The sequence below is a fragment of the Mytilus edulis genome, chromosome 6 (genome assembly GCF_963676685.1).
Source record: "Mytilus edulis chromosome 6, xbMytEdul2.2, whole genome shotgun sequence".
NCBI lineage: Eukaryota > Metazoa > Mollusca > Bivalvia > Mytilida > Mytilidae > Mytilus > Mytilus edulis.
Window position 1 is genome coordinate 37712439 of NC_092349.1, and position 21771 is coordinate 37734209.

The 21771-nt window shown below is 33.2% G+C and overlaps 1 protein-coding gene across 1 annotated transcript; it reads left to right on the forward strand.

The window, feature by feature from the left end:
• The first annotated feature begins 216 nt into the window (after positions 1-216).
• Positions 217-19943, forward strand: LOC139527609 (fatty acid-binding protein, heart-like). The gene is made up of 4 exons (XM_071323140.1): positions 217-656; positions 3671-3843; positions 16327-16428; positions 19753-19943. The coding sequence occupies exons 1-4, from the start codon at positions 590-592 to the stop codon at positions 19801-19803; spliced, it is 393 nt and encodes a 130-aa protein (XP_071179241.1). The 5' UTR covers positions 217-589; the 3' UTR covers positions 19804-19943.
• Positions 19944-21771: the final 1828 nt, after the last annotated feature.

Consider the following 21771-nt stretch of genomic DNA (forward strand, 5'->3'; position numbering starts at 1 on the left):
GGTCAGAGTAAGTATATAACGTAAATACATGTATGGTCAGCTTTTTTTTTAATTTGATTTAAACATGAATGTTTAGATTTATATTGATAAAATAAGAATGAGTATCAGTTTTGGTGTTAATTCATTGTTTTGAATTGAAAGAATCAAGATGATTTAACAGTAAATAAAGGGTGTCGCTTTTGAAGTGAAATTCGTGCTAAAAAGTAGTATGTCCTCGTTTTAAGGTTACGTGTAAATATTATATGAATGTGATATATGATACTGTATTATTAATGATTAATTATGAAAATTGATATTAAGATGTTGTTGCTTCAGGGAAAACATGTACTTCTATCTCAATTAAAGTAATGTGTATCGTAAATAAAAGCGTGTAAAAATATGCAATAAATACGAAAATAACTATCGGTTATAGATGATAGTTCAATATCATCCGTCAACAAACTGACGTTCAAAGGCTGCACAAAGATTAGCCAAAAAGTCACGTGAATTATAATATTAGCTAATCGAATTGTGTTATTAATCATAGCAATTGCCGGTAACTTGCAGCACGTTCGGATCGTAGTGTAGTAGATTTGAAGAGTTTGACAAAATGGCTTTAGTAGGAACATGGAAGTATTTGTCTGCAGAGAAACTTGAGGAATATATGCAGGCAACTGGTAAGTTGAATATGAATCAAAATTAAAATTACTTTCTATTTCTTTTATATATTTTTATATCTAATTTTCATTTAATTGTTTATAATGTTATTATAGTCATCTAACAACAATTTAACGCACAAGTAGCTCCGGACAAGTTAGTGCATAAATTTTGTGTTTCCGTTTCCTATGATTGTAACAGGAAAATCGAAAAAAAACTAACATATAACATGACCTTGCATATACATTTACATGTACATGTTTCAATATGTATATACATGAAATATGCACAAAACTACCATGAATATATAGTGTGTCCTCTATCATATCGGCTTGCCTTTCAAATAAAGAAACTGTTTAACAGTACAATAATTGAATTTATAAACAAATCTAAGGAGTAGTTGAACATGCTTGCTTTCAAATATTTTCTACGTGCCCAACCAAAAACGTTAATAATGTAAAAATGCGACTTTCTGCATCATCATTATATGACAGGACAAGAATTATATGAGGGCATTGATGGGGGTTTACAAAAAAGAGATTAATGAAAACAATCTATAAAGAATAGAGAAAACTTGACCAAAAAAAATAATGAGGTGCTAAAATATAAAGAATGAAGAATAATGGGCACAAAATAAACAGAATAGAATTAATGGCCTAAAAATTAAGGATAAAGAAATGAAGGACCCCCTCCATACCATCATATATATGAACCCACGTTTTCACATTCCTGTTTATTTGATTTCTACTAGCGAAGAGAGACATGGTCGCTTAATATCTATTGTTCTACCAATAAGTACCAACATTGTAGCTAAGTATTGTTCCAAGTTTTTATAATTTCAAATCATTATATAGTTCAACGTTTAATTGAGACATTGTCTATTTCTTTTTTAAAACTGATAAATTGACTTGTTAGGGTTACTATTGAGTAGACCTTGATGAAAGGATGATATTTGATCCTTGAAAACCGGCTATATTTGAGTTTGGACAGATTTTTTTCTCTCATCCCAAGGTCAGTTATGGACCTTTTGCATACAATAATGAGTTATGTCACGTGCAAATACGGTGGCAAAATCCAAACACGAGGAATCTGAGTTCATGGTATTTCTCAGAGCGGTTGCACTCCGCATAAAAGTATTCCGAACGCCAAAATGACCCTTACTGAGAAAAAGCCTTCCTGTCAGATTGGACAAGTCCAGTAATACATATTTTTTTCTTTATCAGTCCACCCTTAAGGTTGAGAATGGAAAGTCGGGTTGTTATAAAACTGGTTGAGAGCCGTGGTGTAGTGGTAGCTGCATCAGACTACAAACACAAAGGTTCTTGGTTTCGATCCCCGGTCCGGGGAGAAAATTTCAGGGCCTTAATTTTTGGCTCTCCCTTGACACCATTTGCTAGTATGGTCTTGAGAAACGATGATAGTCCGTCAAAAGGGGACGATAAATTATGGCTGACCCGTGTTAAAAGAGAGCAATATCTCTCGCACGTAAAAGACAGCCTTGTAGATTTCCAAAAAGAGCAGGCTAATGCCGATCAAGGCAGAACTCGCACCCTCAAAGTGAAAAGGGATTTATATAAATTACAATAACTTGTTTCCCTATCCACTTTAAATAAATATGTTAAAACTAAAACTGATTGATTTGTGTTTTCTCAATGTGTTTTGGGTAATTGAAAGACGACATTAAACACCCCAAGTACACGTGTGGTGAAAATTACGTTTACTGTTCCTGGTCCAGTTAGAAGACGGAAATATTCTAATCGAACCTCGTTTTCAACCCAAAATAACCTAAGTACGACCTTGTTATCTGAATTTGACTAATTTGTACATATTCGGATTAATCAGATAACTGCTGCAGTTTTATCTCCGATGACTAACTCTCCTGATAAAATATTGATAGATATATCCGCTGTGTCTTGAGAGTACGTGAAGTCAAGTACCGGGTACAAGTACAAATATCAAATAGTATAAAGTCAACTATTTTTACTAACATGTAATATACGGATGATTGACATCTTTTAAACTTTGAACTATTTTCCATCAGTCTTGTATTCGAAACAGAAGTCCTGATCTTTATATCTTTCAGCTTAATTTAAAAAGAAATAAACGTGTTTCAGTGGCGGATCCAGAACTTTTCCTAAGGGGGGGCCGCTGACTGACCTAAGGGGGGGGCCGCTCCAGTCATGCTTCAATGATTCCCTATATAATCAACCAAAATTTTACCACGAAAGGGGGGCCGGGCCCCCCCAGGCCCCCCCCCTGGATCCGCCTATGTTTTTAGCTTCGGATCTGAGCCAAATGCACTCCATAAAAAACTACTTTAAAAAGAAATAAACGTGTTTAGCTTCGGATCTGAGCCAAATGCACTCCATAAAAAAACTACTTTAAAAAGAAATAAACGTGTTTAGCTTCGGATCTGAGCCAAATGGGCTAAAATGCACTCCATAAAAAAAACTACGTTTACCGTCCCACATCACCCCTTCAGTAAATCTGAAATATAAAAGTGTTTGTTTTTTTCAAATCAATAAACACTTTTATTCAATAGGTTTATAGCTTTTGAACATCTTTGAATACTATCAAAAAGTCGCAAATTATCAAAATTATCAAAATATTGAAGTTTAGAAATTAATATTCTAATCATTTAAAAATATCTATGTATGATGTTAGCCGGGAAAAATGCGAAAAAAGCTCTCCCAATCGGAAATTTTTTCCTTGAAAACCAAACAATTAAATTTTACCTATGAAATGCCCAACTACAACAACGTTTAAAATAAAAAGCAAGAAAAACTAATAGTTCCAACTGTTTGTTCTCTTCGAGTTACTTTTTCCAAGATATTACAAAATTGTGACATTAAAAAATAACCATAACTTTAAATTTTGTTGTTTTTTAATGATATTTTTTAAAACCACGAACAAAGAATCGAGCAGTATAGCTTGACACATCTTTAAAATCAATCTACCAATATAATAAGCAAAATTTTGAGGACAAAAAAATATTTAAAACAGATTTGAATGACACATTGCATTTACATTTAAGGTGTACCAGAAAATCTACGTGAGGTTGCCAGGAAGAACCAGCCAACTATGGAAATCTCACAGAATGGTGACAGTTGGACTATAAAGACTATAGTAGGAGACAAAATAAAAGATAGTACTTTTACAATAGGACAGAAATTTCAATCTACTTCCCTAATTGGTCAACCATTAAAGGTACGTTGACCATACTAGGTTGTGTTATTTCTGGTTCTTTTCCAAAATCTACCGCTTATCAAATTGTCAATACTCTATGATAATACCAGATTACGAAGGGTTTTGATGACTCAACAAAACCCATCTGTCAAGATTACATTTTAAAAAGCCTATTAAAATAATTTTGTCATCTTTTTCTTGTGTTATATTTTTGTCTGCTTTATCGAAAGGGAGGGTGCAAATACTACTGTTTAGATTAGGGATTTTTTTACAGTATCATTTTAACCACCGTTTTCAATAACATATCGTCCTGAATTCTTTTTAAAATTAAATAGAAATACAATCCACATGTGCTAACATGTAATAATTCTTTTTTTTTTTTCTTGAGTTCTCGATCGATACTTCCTGAATGGTATGACATCCTTTACATGTACGTCTGACACCTTTTATAATATGTCTTGCAGTTCAGTGCTCTAGAAAATAAATATATCAATCAGTCCATGATTTCAGAAATAAACGTTACATATATGATAACTTTGAAATTTATAAGTACATATTCCAAGCTTGTGTGACATTTCATATGATGCACCAGTTAAGACATTTGATGAAGTATGTGTAAACCACAACAACACTCGTTTTTTCTTACCTCAAAACTGTCAAAAGAGCAAAAAATGTGATTCATTTCATTTCAACGACCTTTAAATTTTCAACAACATTACAATCTTTCCTATAAATTGATTGTTTTCTTTACTTAGAATTTATTGTTCCTCAATACGTTCCTTAAGCGAATGCTTAACTGGCTGCCGTTTCATAAAACGATCGTTAGCGTACGTTTGAACGTTAACCAAACGTAACGCTAAAATTCCGTTTCATAAAACAATCGTACTTTGCGATGGTCGTACATTGCGTGTGAATCGCGGACGCTATTTACGTGTGATTAAACCTGTCGCAAAGCGATCGTTAAATAAAAGATGGCCGTCGCCTTGCATACTTTGGGGTACAACCGTCGCCGAATTTTTAGACGACAAAGGGTTTTCAGGGAAGGACTGAAATCAGTGACAATTTAAATGACACATATATCATATCTCGCTACCTTCTTGGTAGACAGAGCATATTTAAGTTTGCAGATACGCTTTTACCACGCCTTGAAAGGACGACTTTGGTAATTTTCTCCAACTTTGACCTCCTTTCACACTGACTTTTGAGTAAAGTAAAAGATAATTTGCGTGCTATGTACTTACAATTCATATGTATAACAAGTTATTCCAACAGAACAATAAGAAATATCTGGAACAAACTATTTGTTTGTGATATATGACCAAAACATCTAGACAATAAATTTTATACCAATGTTTACTGTTGACGCTAATAAAAGGTGTCTTCTGTCACGTCCGCGTTTTTTGGCAGGGAGTGCTTGTTTGTCCAATTATAATAACTCCGGTTGAAATATTATATTTTTCTTTTTTTTTTTATTTCGAGGACATTTGAAACAATCTAAATCTATCAGCAGCTGTTAATTTAAAAAAAAGCAGCACTCTTCATGAAGATATGGGAAGGGTAAAAAACTATATTTATAAAAAAAAATCCTTGTCAGATATTTTGATACATGTGCGGGATTCAACATTACGGTTCGTTGGATACCAATTTTCATGGCTTTCGTGGGTGCAGTTGAACCAATATTTTAAGTCAACGAATTAATTTTTTTCTATAGGCTTTGTATGCATAAATTGTCAAAACCCTGAAATCAATAGATGAAAAATGAACATAAAATTGGAACTTGAACAATCAAATTTTGGGTATGCAACAACACAGAACGGTCCTAAATCCCATTAAAATTGTTTCAATAGTTATATATAATAGAAAATAGCTTTTGCAAATAGTATTATTACTATGAATATGAGTATGGATTGGTACAATAGTCAAAAAAGGAACAATTACCGAACATAACCTAAATACTGGTGCCTTAAAGTTTCAAACAATGAGAAAAGAACGATATAAACAATTAAAAGAACGCCATTTAATTTAAACATATCTTATCTGCAAAAGTAGCAAAATGGACATAGATATGAATAAAGAAAAAATATTCTATAATGACGATAACCGAAAAGGAATACATGTTATACAAAAATCGAAACCCCTTCTCTCGCGATGTTATGCTGCTGTCAGCGTAAAAGTGTAATGTTAACTAAAAAAAAATAATCCATTTATCAGTCACTGTAAACTACAGAATTAAAAAAAAATCTTAGATGTTATTTCTTGGTCTTCAAGATGAGCTTCTGTCTAATTTCCATAACAATCCATGAAGGTTCACAAATTTGTCATGTCAAAAAATGAAATTCAAGACTTTTAAGTTTCTGTAAATGTGAACTGTAATATTCAAAGTCCATTCATCAGAAATATACCATCATGTATAAATGAAAAAATAATTATATTTTCAAACATTTGCTTCAGACATTTTAAACAATCATTCAGAAACTTCAGCAAAACTTTACCCCTAGACTGTATCTACTTGTTAATTGTTAAAAAAAAAAAAGTCTATTTACCAGTAGAAAACGAAAAATGAAAAAAAATATTTTTTCAAACATTCACTCTGGATACTGTCTTTTGGTCATAAACAACCTTCTGTCCAATTTCATAAAATTATATGAAGGGCTGACAAAGTTACTGATGTCTCAAACAAACTTTAACAAAACGCCGACTGTACCTGAATGTTGACCCCGACGCCGACGACGTAATCTATTATCGGTATGTCCCGCTTTATTAATAAATTTCGCAGGCTCGACAAAAAGGGTGGAAATACAATGTACATGCATGTAAAATGATAAGACTGGTCTGGATTGGAATGAAAGAATTCAAGAATTCATCATTTTTTAAAAATTGAATGTTTTGAATCGTGTAATTCTGACATAAGACTGTAGAGACTCAAAAATGTATAGTATACATATTTACAAGAGAGTTGTCTCATTGGCACTTATACCACATCTTCTTATATCTATTTTCCTGAAATGTAAGGTCACCATCAACATCCAAGTAAAGCTCAAATGATTCACGCCATTATTCCGACAGCCAATTAGTCCGACAGCCCATTTTTCCGACAGCCCATTTGTCCGACAACCCATTAGTCCGACAACCCATTATTCCAACACTTTTTTAGAAGGGCGGTATAATGATTGGGTCAACATTGAGACATTACAATACAAGTATAATATAATTATCATTATATCTCCATTATATCACCATAGGTCTCAGCCAGAATCGGAACCAAAACAAAATAGAAAAAAAAACAACTAACGGTTTTGAAATCAAATAATAGTATCAACCTGATCTACACAGGACAAAAGAACTTACGATAAAATCATCATTTTTCCCCATAATAGTAAATTTGGCTTGTGTTACAACATAAAAACAAATTTCGATGATTTATCATGTTTATCTAACTTTTTAAAGTTCTGACAAGTGCGATCGTTATTGGAAGTGTTGTGTACTTTCTCCGTTTTTCGTGGATTCACATTCCCGAACATGATATTAATAAAATCGCACGGGTGGCGTATTTGTAGAAGCTGGAATTGCTCATCTTTTTGGAACACATATTTCGTCATATGTGTCATCTTATTTTCTTTGGACCTGGATTGTATTTGTGATTTTGTTTTCAGTCTCATTTTGACTGACGCTACATTAACTACTAGTGCTAGTTTCAGCGACAAAATTAATTTAAATAAAACTCAGATAAGTGATATATAAGGAGTAGAACGTGTTGCAACCAAAGAGGGCGGGTAGTGTTATCAAATTCTGATATATTTATTTATGTAGTTAATATAGGTGAAACCTCAATCCCCTGAACCAGGCTCAAGCTAGCAGCCACTCGCTAGCAGCCAGTTTTCGGATATGTCTATGAACCCAAAAACTGCATAAGGTTTAAAAGAAATCGACTGCTTTTGACAATTTTTTGTTCCCAAAATAAGTGTTACGATTATTTATTTGAGATCTCCGAATCTCGAGGATACGGTGGCATTATGCGGCTACATGTATGAAAGAATGAGCTAACTATCTTGTTGGAACGACATATAAAGTCTACAGTCTGTGATGCACTGGTTGTCGTTTTTTCCTGTATATCATATTTATTGTTTGCTTATTTGTTGAAGGCCGTACGGTGACCTAATATTTACGTCATTTGGTCTAGAGTGGATAGTTGTCTCATTGGAAATCATACTGTATTCTTCTTAGAATGAAATTCAAAACAGTGTAGCTGTGGCCATTGATTGACACATTAAAATCATCCATTGACTGGGACAATTTAGGTGAACGTTTGTATGTAACGACCAATGCTCACTATGTACTTTTTAAAGACACTTAAACTATGGGGTCACCAAAGGTTCTCAACACCTAAATAAAGTAATTCGAAAAATTAATCAGAAATAACACGATATTTTGATTTATATCAATTATATAAATCAAAACACAAACTCATTTTAAGGTTATTCCTGATTAATTTTTCGAATTATTTTATAATTAAAGGCGTTAAGAAACCTTTGCTGACCCCACAGTTTAAATGTCTATCGTAGGTACGTCGTGAACAGTGGTTGTTACAGACAAACGTTCACGTAAATTGTCCCAGTCAATGGATGATTTTAATGTGTCAATCAATGGCCACAGCTACACTGTTTTGAATTTCATTCTATTGTGACAAGAAGAATAAATTTAGTGACAAGAAAACTTTTAAAAAAAAATATATTTTCATATACGGGCAGTAAAAAAGTTATTTTCCTTCTTTTTTTTTTTATTATATTGATAGATATTTCGCTGTCATAATTATTATGCTTTTAATTTGTACATGTACTTGACTGTGTTTAAGAACAATTATATAATTATTTTTTTTGTTTAAAATATAATAAACTGACTGCATGGAAAATGCATTATTCGTGAACCAATGTCCACAAAAGAAAATGTTAATAAAACGTGAATATTTTGTTTTGTGTATTGACTCATTAATCTCTTGAAACCATGAATAAAACAATAACAGAATACATGAGTACCTATATCCTATTAAAATAGTTAACAAGCATGAGTAAAGCTAGGTTCACACTGCCGATCAGATCATCTCGATGAACCCGATTATCCAAATTTCCACGACCAAACCCAACCAAATTCTTGATCGTGCCTGTTTACGACTCCTACCCGACCGCAACCAGACTGTACACGACCTTAACTCGACATTTCACGACAACATCAGAACTCCATCCCGACAACAAAATGAATACTTATTCGATAATTCCGATCAAATCACGATCTTTACACGATCTTTACTCGACTAGCTAGACCAAATCAACTTTTTCACGATCTCAGTCTGATCTCGACCAGACCAGATCGAAGTGATCGTATATGGGTCGTAGGAATAATCGGGAATTGATCGGGTATGCACAATTGCAGAATAAAAACGTCCGAAACTTTTATTCACCGCCACTTCGGAGTGGGTATTACGTGTTACCCTTGTCCGTCCGTACGTATGTGCGTACGTCCCAACAAAATTAGTTTTCGTTCTCTAATTTTATTTTTGCCTCAACCAAATTTTATGAAACGCCGTATACACAATGCTTGTCACCATAAAACACAATTCAAATACAAATTAGGGTGGCCGTTCTTGAGTAATGACCCTTTATAATGTTATATATGCTAGCTGGGGTATTATCAGTGTTCCAATGGACACATTTGGCGTATATTTGGTTATATAAAGTAGAAGGTCCCAGTAAAATCATACATTTAAAATATCAATATAGAAATAAAGCAATTGGATTTGTGGGCAAGGTGGTAAGAGCTTCGAGAGACAGGTTAATAGCTGTAACGGAGCTTGGAGAGTTGAAAAGAAGACGAACAAGAAGGTGAAGACAGCAACGGGCGCCGAGAAATTTAGGTGAGGCAGTGGCTGACACGCCGACCACATGTGAGCAGTATGAGAGACTTGCACTAACTTAACAAAGAGGAACACAACGCTTATAAAAACTTCCTCATAGTGGACACTGATATGTAATGGTAGTTGTATTGTTCTTTTTTGGAAATGACACCACAAAATGAGATTTGTCACTGGATTAGACTAAGTACTTTTGTTAGATAGCAATATACATAAACTTTACCAACGTCTTTCCTTGCATTCTTACATATAAAGCGTACTGTTTGTGTAATATATGTGCATAAGTAAGTAATCAGTATTTTTCATTGATTTGATATCCAGTAGTTGAATGGTTAAAGATACTTTTTTTCTTTTTGCTGTATGGCAACAACCTACATGTATTTGCTTAAAAATATTGCAAAATGAGGGCAAACATGTCACATATTTCCCCAAAATTTGTGCCAAAGTAGAATTTCAATCCCATGGAGTGATACCTTTTCTGAAACTGTTTACAACTTTACATATATATATCAAGGGATCAAGAGTGCATTTCTTTCTAACCAAAGTTTAGTAAACGTTGTGTGCCATTTGTTATAGTTTGTTTAACGTTACAGTAGTAGAAACAAATGCATCGTTTAATCAGAGTTTGCTGACCCTTTTAGAACTGTCAAAAACGCATGCAAATTTGTTGTTATTTGAACTTATTACGCGGGGAAATAGCCTCCGTTGAAGATGTTATAGACACAGAGGACATCGCTCCTCTATGCATATTTAATTTTATTGACAGTTTTTCATTTTAATCAGATGAATGTATGACGATAGTGATGATAAAGCCGTTTTAAAAAAAAGAGTTATGTTCTTGCTTACCATAACTCAAAACATCGTCTAAAATTACTCAAATTTAGGTACATGTATTACCCTCCTTTCTTTCATATAGCTGTTATTTTATGACAGAAAGGATGATAATACCTAAATTTAAGTAAATTTAGACAATATTTTGAGTTATGACAAGTAAGAACACGTTTAGATAATTGATTTAATGTTAAAGTTAGAAAGAAACGCATCGTTTGAACTAACATAACGACAAACGACAAACAGTAGACGCATTAGCAGCGAGTGTATAGTTGTCCAAGATCATGCAAACTTTGCAAAAGTATGTTAGAAACAAATGATCGAAACGTGTGCACGCTGAACTGTTTGTATAGCTAGTGTAAGAACGAAATTCGCTCCAAATAAAAAAAATATTTGTCTTTCGTCTCCTTTTTGTGTGAAATTACGTAAAACAGTTCGAATGAAAAAAAAAATAATACAGTAATGTGACTTATAGTCGTTATTAATCGTTTCTATGTTATTTGGTGTTCTGTGAAGATCTGTCTCGTTGGTAATTGTACTATACATCTTCTTTTTTATACTAGTACACACATTTTTGGACAAACGAAAAATACGGACAGACAAAACAGAAAATAGCCCATAAAACAGGTAAATATAATCTTGATCGATGTTCAACCAACTTCGAAAGATAACTTAGTCGTCAGCAGTGTAATAATGAATGTTATTGCACAATTACTTTCATATTTGAAAAATCCGCCGGTGCCAAAATTGCAGGATATTCTACCCTTCCGGAACACCTGAGTTTATACCAGCTTTTTGTTGGGTTATATGTTGATTAGTTTTTAGTTTTCTATGTTATGTGGACTGCTGTTTGTCTTCTCGTCGGTTTTCGTTTTTTGCTATGACTGTGTCGGTTTGTGTTCGACCTTTGAGTTTGATTCTTTCTATGGTGTCTTTTGCCTCTCTTTTAAAATGTTACCTCTCCTTTGCAAAACTTAAGACACGTGCTGTACATGGAGGAATTTGTGTACAGTTTTGCGGAGGCAGAGTTATGAGAGTTAATCAGATCTGCACACACTTTAGAGAATCGTGTAGCAGTCATGTGTTCTCGTGTATGAGCGAGTAGAGATCGAAGAGTGGTCGAATGTGGTCGCAAAAACGCTTCCACTGCGACTATACCACGCTGTTACCTCAACTTGCAAAAGTTAAGACACGTTCTGTACATGGAGGAATTTTTGTACAGTTAAAAAAATGTTGCCAATATATTTTGGCGGAAGCAGAGTTATGAGAGTTAATCAGATCTGCACACACTTTTAAAGAATCGTGTAGCAGTCATGTGTCTCGTGTACGGCTGAGTAGAGATCGAAGAGTGGTCGGATGTGGTCGCGAAGGGATCGGGTATTGGTCGAATTGGTATGGGATAAAATAAATATAGAAGTCGCAGTGATCTGGAAGCGATCGGGCATTGGTCGAGTTAATCTGGAAATGATCGGACATTAGTCGAGCAAAGGTCGAAATGATTGAGTACTGACCGGTAAAATTTTTGTATTCCGATCAAACTTGATCTCTATACGATCCTTTCCCGAGCGATTCGACCGTTACTCGACGAATTTTCGATCTCTCCTAGAGTAAATTGCTTCTCGATCCTTACTCGAATGTTTTTGACATGTCTCGGGTAGAAAGTCAGATCGATAAAGAGCAAGGTAGACTATCCCGAGCATGCTTGTCGGTTGAGTCAGACCAGTCTCCCGATCACGTAATGTGTCTTGACCGGGCTTAGTCGAGTTGATCTGATCGGCAGTGTGAACCTAGCTTTATGATTGATTGCTTGTTGTTTTCTGAACGTTCAGTGGTAATATTTCATGCAGATTAATGACAGAGAATAACTTTCAAACAATAGTTTTGATGCTGCATGCCTTGTCGTTGAAAAAGATTTTTAAAAGTCCAATAAAAATACCTATAAACAAAACCAGGACAAGAGAAAAAGAGAGAGCGAGACGACAAAAAAAAAACCAAAAACAGCATTATACCAGATATAAAAATATTTTCCATAGATTTTTTATTCATAGGAGGCAGCCCTCCCTCTTTGATGGTTGGTTGTAGCATATTGATCTCACCGACTTTTTAATTTTAAAAGAGACCACTAAAATCGACTTACTAAATAACATCTCCTTGTTGATAATCTTATACTAGTAATATTATCCATTCTTTTCTGTTTGCATATCAGATATTTATTTGATATAACCCAAGATATATCATATGGTTTATAGAATAGAAAATAATGAACCCCCCCTCTAAAAAAATATACAAAAAACAAATTGGCAATAAAAAAAAAGAATAGAAAATAACGGATTCTTCTGAATAATACATGTATTTTAATTATTCAGCAATGATAACATTTTATACCACTGATAAAACAATTCATGACAAAGGTCAGACCAAGATATTACTATTGACTTCAAAAAGCTCTGTTACAGTGATAGTGAGAAAAAATAGATAAAAAAGCCAAGTGATAAATTTCATGCGTCTGAAGCGCCAATTTGGTTTTTTTTCACCATTTACGTTTAGCGCAGAATATTTGGGTACTCGCGAATACAACCTAGTTCTAGTGATCGAATTTTTATTCTATCAGATATCATATTTTTTTATGTCGCTAACATGTTTAACCCCGCCACATTATTTATGTATGTGCCTGTCCCAAGTCAGGAGCCTGTAATTCAGTGGTTGTCGTTTGTTTATGTGTTACATATTTGTTTTTCGTTCATTTTTTTATATAAATAAGGCCGTTAGTTTTCTCGTTTGAATTGTTTTACATTGTCTTATCGGGACCTTTTATAGCTGACTATGCGGTATGGGCTTTGCTCATTGTTGAAGGCCGTACAATGACCTATAATTGTTAATGTCTGTGTCATTTTGGTCTCTTGTGGACAGTTGTCTCATTGGCAATCATACCACATCTTCTTTTTTATATTACCAACAGCACTGTCTCTGTTATAAAACTGAACGTTCAGCTTCTCAGTACTAGTACCTCATATCACAAATCAAATATGATGAAATATATCTTATGCCATCTTTACTTCTGTTTATTATCCGAGATATTTAAATTAAAACGAAGAAACTAACATAGTTTTTCCCCGTTTATTTTTTTTCAGATGCTATCAAAATTAACAAATAGTATCCTTTATGCAGTTCAAAAATTGTTACTTGGTGTCTTCTTATGTCGCCTGAATTACAATTAATGTAATTTTTCTGTAATTTATATATTTGCCGTTCGTAATTATTAACTATAAATATGTTTATACGGCATGCCATACTCGATAAAAGTGCGGACGTGATAGAAAGCACTCTTTACCAAAATGTCAACGGAGATTGCATTTCACGAAGGTTACATTTCGATTATTTCGTTATTTATCAAACATAACTGAAGATAGTAGTTGTATTAAAATTAAATGTTGTAGCCGATATCGGATGTAGAATGTATGTCCAAAATTTGGGTAGGTTTAACATAGACCACTCGCATTCCACGGAGATCATGTCAGTGTCATGTGAAAATTCTCAACTAGTTTAGGACTTGCATGAATCATTCTTAAAAAAATAGAAACAATTTTATTAAGTCTACCTTGTTGGAGGATTTTTTTTTACTCTCTGTCGTTTAAGTACTACCATTTATTTCTCCAACGATAGAGAGTGCGATACCTGGGATTCCCGTTCTAAATATAAATAGCGATTGTCTAGCGATCGAAAAATCGAACGATTCGTCAACGTTTGCTTTATGAAACGCACGTACACGTAATCGTTATGTGGTCGTTAGTAACACGTTAAAATCTACGTTAGTCGTTATTAGCGATTGCTTTATGAAACGGCAGCCTGATGTATAAGATCAATTAATATTACTAGTACAGAAATACGACCAATGGTTTTATCGTTAGAATTATTTTACATTTGTCATTTCGAGACCTTGTATGGCTGACTATGCGGTATGGGCTTTTCTCTTTTTGAAAGCTGCATGGTGACCTTTGATAGTTCTTAATAATGTGGCATTTGGTCTCTTGAGGATAGTTGTTTCATTTGCAATCATACCACATCTTCTTTTTTATATTGATTAATTTTGCAAACAAATAAAATGCGAGATTATTTTGCTAACAATAAAATGCTTTATTTCATTTTTTTCACATTTATAATTACTAAATTAATATCGGTCCGCTTAGACAGTACTCTATTCAAGAACACCAGTCAATTACTTTATCGTTGCATGGACACTAGTTTATAGGTTCTTGTGCACCTATCAGGCTACCGGTTTATCGGTTCTTGTACACCTATCAGGCTACTGGTATGTCAGAGGCGGATTAACGGGGAGAGCAGGGGTCGTGCTCCCACCTTTTGTGGGGAAAAAATTGTTCATTATTTAGGGAATCACTGAAGCATGTCTTGAGCGGGTCCCTGATAGGTAGTCAGTGGACCCCCATTTATGAAAAGTTCTGTATCCGCCACTGTATGTGTTGATTCGTATACACCAATTTATCATTTCTCGGTTTAAAGATACTAATATATTGTAAGCCTCTCGCGAGATAGATAGAAGTTCGAAAATTTTTTAATATCATCTACTTTATTTTTGTAAATTATTCAAATATAAGGAAATAAATTTATCATTTCAAATATTATCTTGGGATTACTATGGATTTCTATTCATTTTCCTCATATTTATTACAAAATAACCCGACTGTTTATCTTGATACTTGTTTCGATAGGCTAAATGACGTTTTATCGGTAAGCAGCTATTCCTGTGGTTTTTATTCCTGTCTCAAGGAAGTTCTGTCTTTTTCGATTGTACTTGACAGTACTTTATTGTATGGCTAAATCAAACACTTTTGAAATAGGCACACATTAAATGGAAAATATACTCTTAACTAAATAAAGATACAAAATCTTATCTAGATTACATAATAAAATCTTCTTTGCTAAATATAAGAAGACTTTTAAGACTAAATAGAGTAAATATTACTTGAATGTCACGATGACAGCACTCTAGCAATACAAGTGGATCAAAGATAGACGTTTTATTTTAATCCAGAGACGTAAATAGAGAACTGTACTATTTTTGTCTGTGTTTATATCTCATCAATGTTTAAAAAGATTACAAAAACCTTTTTTAGTTGAAAAGTACTTATTAACTCACGAAATAGCTTTGATTGACTCATATAGATTGTCGAAAAAAAAGAAGTAGAAAAAGGGCACTTTTGATCGAATCTTGTCAACCTAAATGTAAGATATTAGACTTTCCAGTAAATCGCCAATAGCAGCAATGAACGTTAAATAAAACTTTTGATTAAAAGTGATATATTAACGGATTTTTATGCCCCACCTACGATAGTAGAGGGGCATTATGTTTTCTGGTCTGTGCCTCCGTCCGTCCGTGCGTTCGTTCGCTTCAGGTTAAAGTTTTTTGGTCAATGTCGTTTTTGAAGAAGTTTAATCAACTTGAAACTTAGTACACATGTTCCCTATGATATGATCTTTCTAATTTTAATTCCAAATAAAAGTGTTGGCCCCAATTTCAAGGTCCACTGAACATATTGTTTTAATATTTTTGAAAACTGACAGTCCCTTATAATAAAATGCAGTTTAAAATCTTGAGAAAACTTAGAAATAATGAAAAATTTCGACACATTTTAAATAATTCTATTCGAGTGCGATTATTTTCTGTGATTTTAATTTATTGAGCACGCTAGTGCCGTTGTTTCAATATACTTAGTATAATAATGTTTCTATATTAATTTGTACTTTTCTAGTGTGTTGTAACAATGGATGGAGATAAAATGGTAGAATCACAAAAAGAGGGCGGAAACGAAGTAATTGTCACACGTTCAGTGTCCGGTGATGAACTTGTTTCAGTAAGTAGCTTTAATTCAAAACTAATGGCACAAATGAGGTTCAGTCACCGTTCGCCCTCTATTGATTATACTAATTGATAGAAGAATCAGATAAAGCGTGTAGAAAATACTTTTGGTAAACTTATACATATACTCTGCGTTTTGATACATGTTTATTTACGGTTAGCATATTTTTTTATTTTACAGTATATCTTCAAAATCTTAAAACGCGCCAGATTTATTAGTGTTATTTACAAATATTTTTGTTTGTTTTGATGGTCAAAAATGATTGCAAGTGGTACATGTAAACATATTTCGCTCAAATTTCTTTCAATATATACTTCAATTCCTGCAGAGCTTCAAATATGCGCTTCAAATTGCTACAAGTCATGTAGCTTCAGTCATTCAAATATATATTTAGTTTTTGGTACTAGGAACTGCCCTAAATATTAAACAAGAAGTATGTTCTTATGACAGCATCCAAGATACATGTACGTGCGGAGAGGTCATCGCCTGACCGTGCACTAAACATTTGCAATCATTTCCGTATGTCATGTGCAGCGTTCCACATTAATCAGTAAATTGATCTCAGACTAAGGTAAACACTCTCAAAGCAAAAGTATTTGTTTATACTGTACAGGAAACATTAACACATACTTCTAGAGGATAACTACCATTGAACCTCAAATTGTTTAGAAATATGAACAAGATAGTGCCGTCAGTTTATTTACATTGAAGCAATACAACACGGGTTAGTTACACAATCGTATTGTTATCTACCATATGTTATACTTGGTTTCTCCAAAACTTCGTTGATTTCATTTTGAATTACATTTAATTTCAAAAACATAATGAAGCAACTCAGTCAAATGTCTGATGCTACTAGTCTGACAATCGGCAATCTATTGGTGAAACAGCATAACAAATAGCGAAATGACAGACGCGTATACAATGTAATAGATCGTTTATCGTCTCTTATGAGTCATTAATCATTTTGGCGTCCAATGACCGTTTAAAGTATTCGCACGATACTGGTGTCACCTAACGTTACACACTCATAGACGTAAGCCAAAATAAAAACGTTGGAATGCATGTTGTTCAGATGGCTTTTTACAATAAATTTTAAAGGATTGATTTTTTTTTCCTAAGAAAGGATTAATTGTTTTTTCTTAGATAAAAGATGTTAACCTTTAGTTTTATTAACAAATTAAAAATAAAAAAGTAACTTGAATTGAAACCATTTGTTTTATATACATTTTAATTATAAAGGCAATCGATTACTTTTTTATGGATAAACTATGCACTGCAAATGCACTCATCTTTGCACTCCAGAATGTCAAGGCGAAAGGACTACGGCATATCTAGCTGCATGTTAGTTCTGCACAAATATATGCAAGGGAATTAGCGGGAACAATTATTATTGCTGTTTTTTTTTTCTATTAATTTGTATTATAGCGGATCCGACTATTATAGTCCGGAATACACTTCAGTTCCGCGAGAAAATCTCTCCCAACCCCTTCTTTATGAATCGGTAGAGCTTCCACATAAAACATTAATTTTAAAGTTTTGTTATTAAGCAACAAAATAAAATAGCCGTATTCCAAATCGTCTTTGAAAACCGCAATAATGACAATTAGACGGAACGTTAGAAGTATATTTTATTAAATAACGTCAAAATCGTATGTAGGGACATTGTATCGGACATTTTAGTTTTATCTGATATCTCGTATATTATATTTAATTTATGGGAATTTAATATCAAAATAGAGCTAATTTTTTGTACTTTTATCCATTATAATTTGTTTTATGTAGCGAATGGCACTGTATTAAATAAACATCATGAAAAACAGAAAACGTAACCATACGTTTAATTTAGTTTGAAGGGGACAAAATGTCGGACATTGCTATTCAACTCGAATAATAAGAATTTATTTTAAAAAATCCTGATTATTGCATGAGGCGAAAGTGTGATCTTTGTACAAAATACTAGTATAAGAATTATTTACTTTCGACATTACTCTGAAATTCCCTTTTTTGAGACAATTTAACAAAAATTACGGCAACCTTTCGTGCATGGGACAAATAATTTGCATCATCTTGATCCCTTTTTTTTTTTTATATATTTCCGTCTTTTCGAGAGAAAAAAATCGACATTACGTCATCGCCCAATTATGAATTGCTTGTTCTAGACAAACTTTTATATCGTTTGGTAATAAAATTTATATGTTTTTTTACGGTATTCAGAATTTCACAAAACTAAAAGTGTAACGCGGGACAAGGAAATCATATTGCAAAATAAAGGTTTTATTGAGTTTTAATTAATGAAAATAGTCTGTTACATATACAAAATTGCAATAATCTGAAAGAAGAGTTTAAAAGCTTTAAAATGATATACAACACTTTATAATATCAATTTTTATGTTTAAAAATTAATAAGATGAATGTGTCTTGTCCGTGATTTTACCAAAGTTGTACTATATCCTCAATGAGATTTGCTAATTGTTGAAGGCCGTACGATGACTTTGCATTGCATACATGTACAACTTCGACCTTTTTGGTTTTTGGAGCGTTTCACAATGCAAAAAGGACCACGCGACCTTATCAGAATTATCTCGACCAAAATCGTCTGTCGGCTCCTTATAGTAGTTATTACCTTCGAATGATGATTTTAATGTTTTTGTTTGCAAGAATCTATATTATCTGTATAACGGTGTATCATTTACATGCTCAAATTTCAGTTGAGCGATGATGCTTCTCCAAAAATCTAGATTAGACATGTTTCTCTTTCTTTGTAGCAGATATGTTGATTGCTTAATTCATTGGTACCAATATACTTTTCTTCCCTTTTTTAGCAGTTTTTTAAGAGGCTGTCCAAGTAAATATCAGGCAAATCCTATGATATGGGTGGCACAACATAATTTTTTTCCCACTGAATTTTTGGTTCCAATGCAATATTTATATCATACAAAGGATATATATGTCAAAGATATTTTTGAATCATTAGTGGATGGCTCAGGAAATGATTTTAAAGTTCACTAACAATGCAACAAAATTTTGTACAAAATGAAGAGTTATCTCCCCTTTTCAATGAATTTTCAGTGCTTTGTATCTATTTTTTTCTCTTGATTTGTTGCAGTTAATAAAAAAACAAAATGTAACTGTGAGAAAGAATGAATTTGTGATATGAAATAGATGAAAAAATTTTGAAAACAAAATATGTCATGTGCCATCCACTGCCTGGTTTTTCCATGGACACCCTCTTTAAAACATCTTTTATGACCACGTGTTTATTGAAATCTGCATTATTAAAGATGGTTAGTAATATGTAAAAAATCTTTTTTCCAGACGATGTCATTTGGATCAGTAACTGCAACAGTAAGATTCAAGAAAGCATAGATGGTTACTGACACGAATTTAGCAAACTTGAATTAAACCATGACGCAGTACCGGCTGTAAATTATTCTTGGATCAACGCATAAACTGTCTAAAGAGTGCTTACATATTGTTTATTTTAAGATAAATGCATAATAACATCTTGTATGTAAATTAATGATACCAGCCAAGTCAGTCCACACGTATACAGTATGATCATTTAAAAACAATTGGGCTAAATACAATAAGCTAGCCACATCCGATGACAACTTTCAAATATACCTACATCCACTTCGATTGGATTTTGCTGGTATATATATAGACTAGTTATCCCAGTTCAATCATACCACATGTCCTTATTATAATTTTATTATTATATACTGTCAAGAATTTTTTTGATAGCGTCGACTCCCTTATATTTATATTCATGGATTCGATCGCGCAAAGTATTCATTGGATTTGAAGTAAGAAATTATTTCGACACATTACTCAAACAAAATGGAAAAAAGTAATCATTTTACACTTTAAAGAAATGTAACTGTCAAACTTTATAGTCAAATTGGATTTTACTATATTCTCCTCGAGTCGCATACATACATATATTAGAATATGACTAGCTCAAATTTCTTCCTGTCTTCTTAAAACAAGGTATTTTCTGTGAGATAATTTCCTAATATAGTTAAATAAAAGCAGGTCCTGTTTAACGAGCTTAAATGAGCAAATAGTTGAGCTGTGAACTTAATATTTTAAATTTCAATTTCGTTTCACTTTAAGACTTGAAATTTGTTCGAATTAGGATCTGGTATTCTCTAATGTTTGTGTTATTTCACATTTCTTTGGCGGTGGGAGAAAAAATTGTTCTCCTCACTAGTGAAATATCTGTTCTAAGCAAATGAATATTTCTTTTCTTATTAACAGAATCCATTAGTATTTTCGAGATAGTTCATCTCTCTGACTAATATTTACTTCGGATCTTAAGTAAACAAATTACAGTAAGCAAACCTGTCTCAATCAGTGCAAACGTTCTGACAAAAAGAATAAATTATAGTGAACTACTGAACGGTACCCTCAACCTATGCCAACATTTGAACATTATTTGTATAATTCGGACCACATCTTCGACGAAATGAAAAGAGAAATGATTGCATCTTATATATTAGTAGCGTATACATTTCTCAAAGAAGTCTCCAGCGCGCCAGGTATGTCTCTGAGTGAATTCAACGACCCTCCTCCCTCCACAAAAATTATGCAATGTTCAATGGAATAATTAAAATCTCAAAAACAGCACTTCAAACTAATAAGTGATTAGTTTATGTGTTTAGTTGATTGGCTTTTAATCAAATTAACGAATATAATCAGTCGTAATGGAGTGAATAAGCATTAGTTTTGACGGATCAGGCTGCTGATACGCCAGAAGGAAATATCTGGATTCATTTATATCTAATGTCATCTGATGATTACATTGCAGAATATCTTTCATACGAGTTTTCATCTGTAGTATAAAAGAGAACGTCTATAGATCTGTAATTAGTAAGAATCTACGGAAATTAGGAGATTACCGTAAATGTATTTGATGATTTGCGGGGGTAAACCGGTGGTTTTACTGTCGCAAATTGAATTTTGTTGGTGGCGCATAGCGGGGAATGTTAGGTATACACATCAATGAGACGGTAAAAGAACGAGATAAAGGTACACAAATGCTGAACGCTAGCTGATGATTTAATGTACGTTGCAAACGAATTTTTCTTTCGCATATTATGAGATAAATGCGATTTTAAAGAAATGTAGAGAATGCGTCAATGAGACAGCAATCCAGCGACATATGAGTCAACAATAAACGAGTGACTATACAATGTGTCATAATATATCACAATAGCATGAACAAGAATGTGTCCCCAGTACACGAATGCCCCACTCGCACTATCATTTTCTATGTTCAGTGGACCGTGAAATTGGGGTAAACCCTCTAATTTGGCATTAAAATTAAAAAGA

Coding starts and splice junctions, on each gene's coding strand:
- LOC139527609 (XM_071323140.1), top strand. CDS start 590: ATGGCTTTAGTAGGAACATGGAAGTATTTGTCTGCAGAGAAACTTGAG. Junction 657..3,670: donor GGAATATATGCAGGCAACTG/GTAAGTTGAATA, acceptor TTTACATTTAAG/GTGTACCAGAAAATCTACGT. Junction 3,844..16,326: donor TAATTGGTCAACCATTAAAG/GTACGTTGACCA, acceptor GTACTTTTCTAG/TGTGTTGTAACAATGGATGG.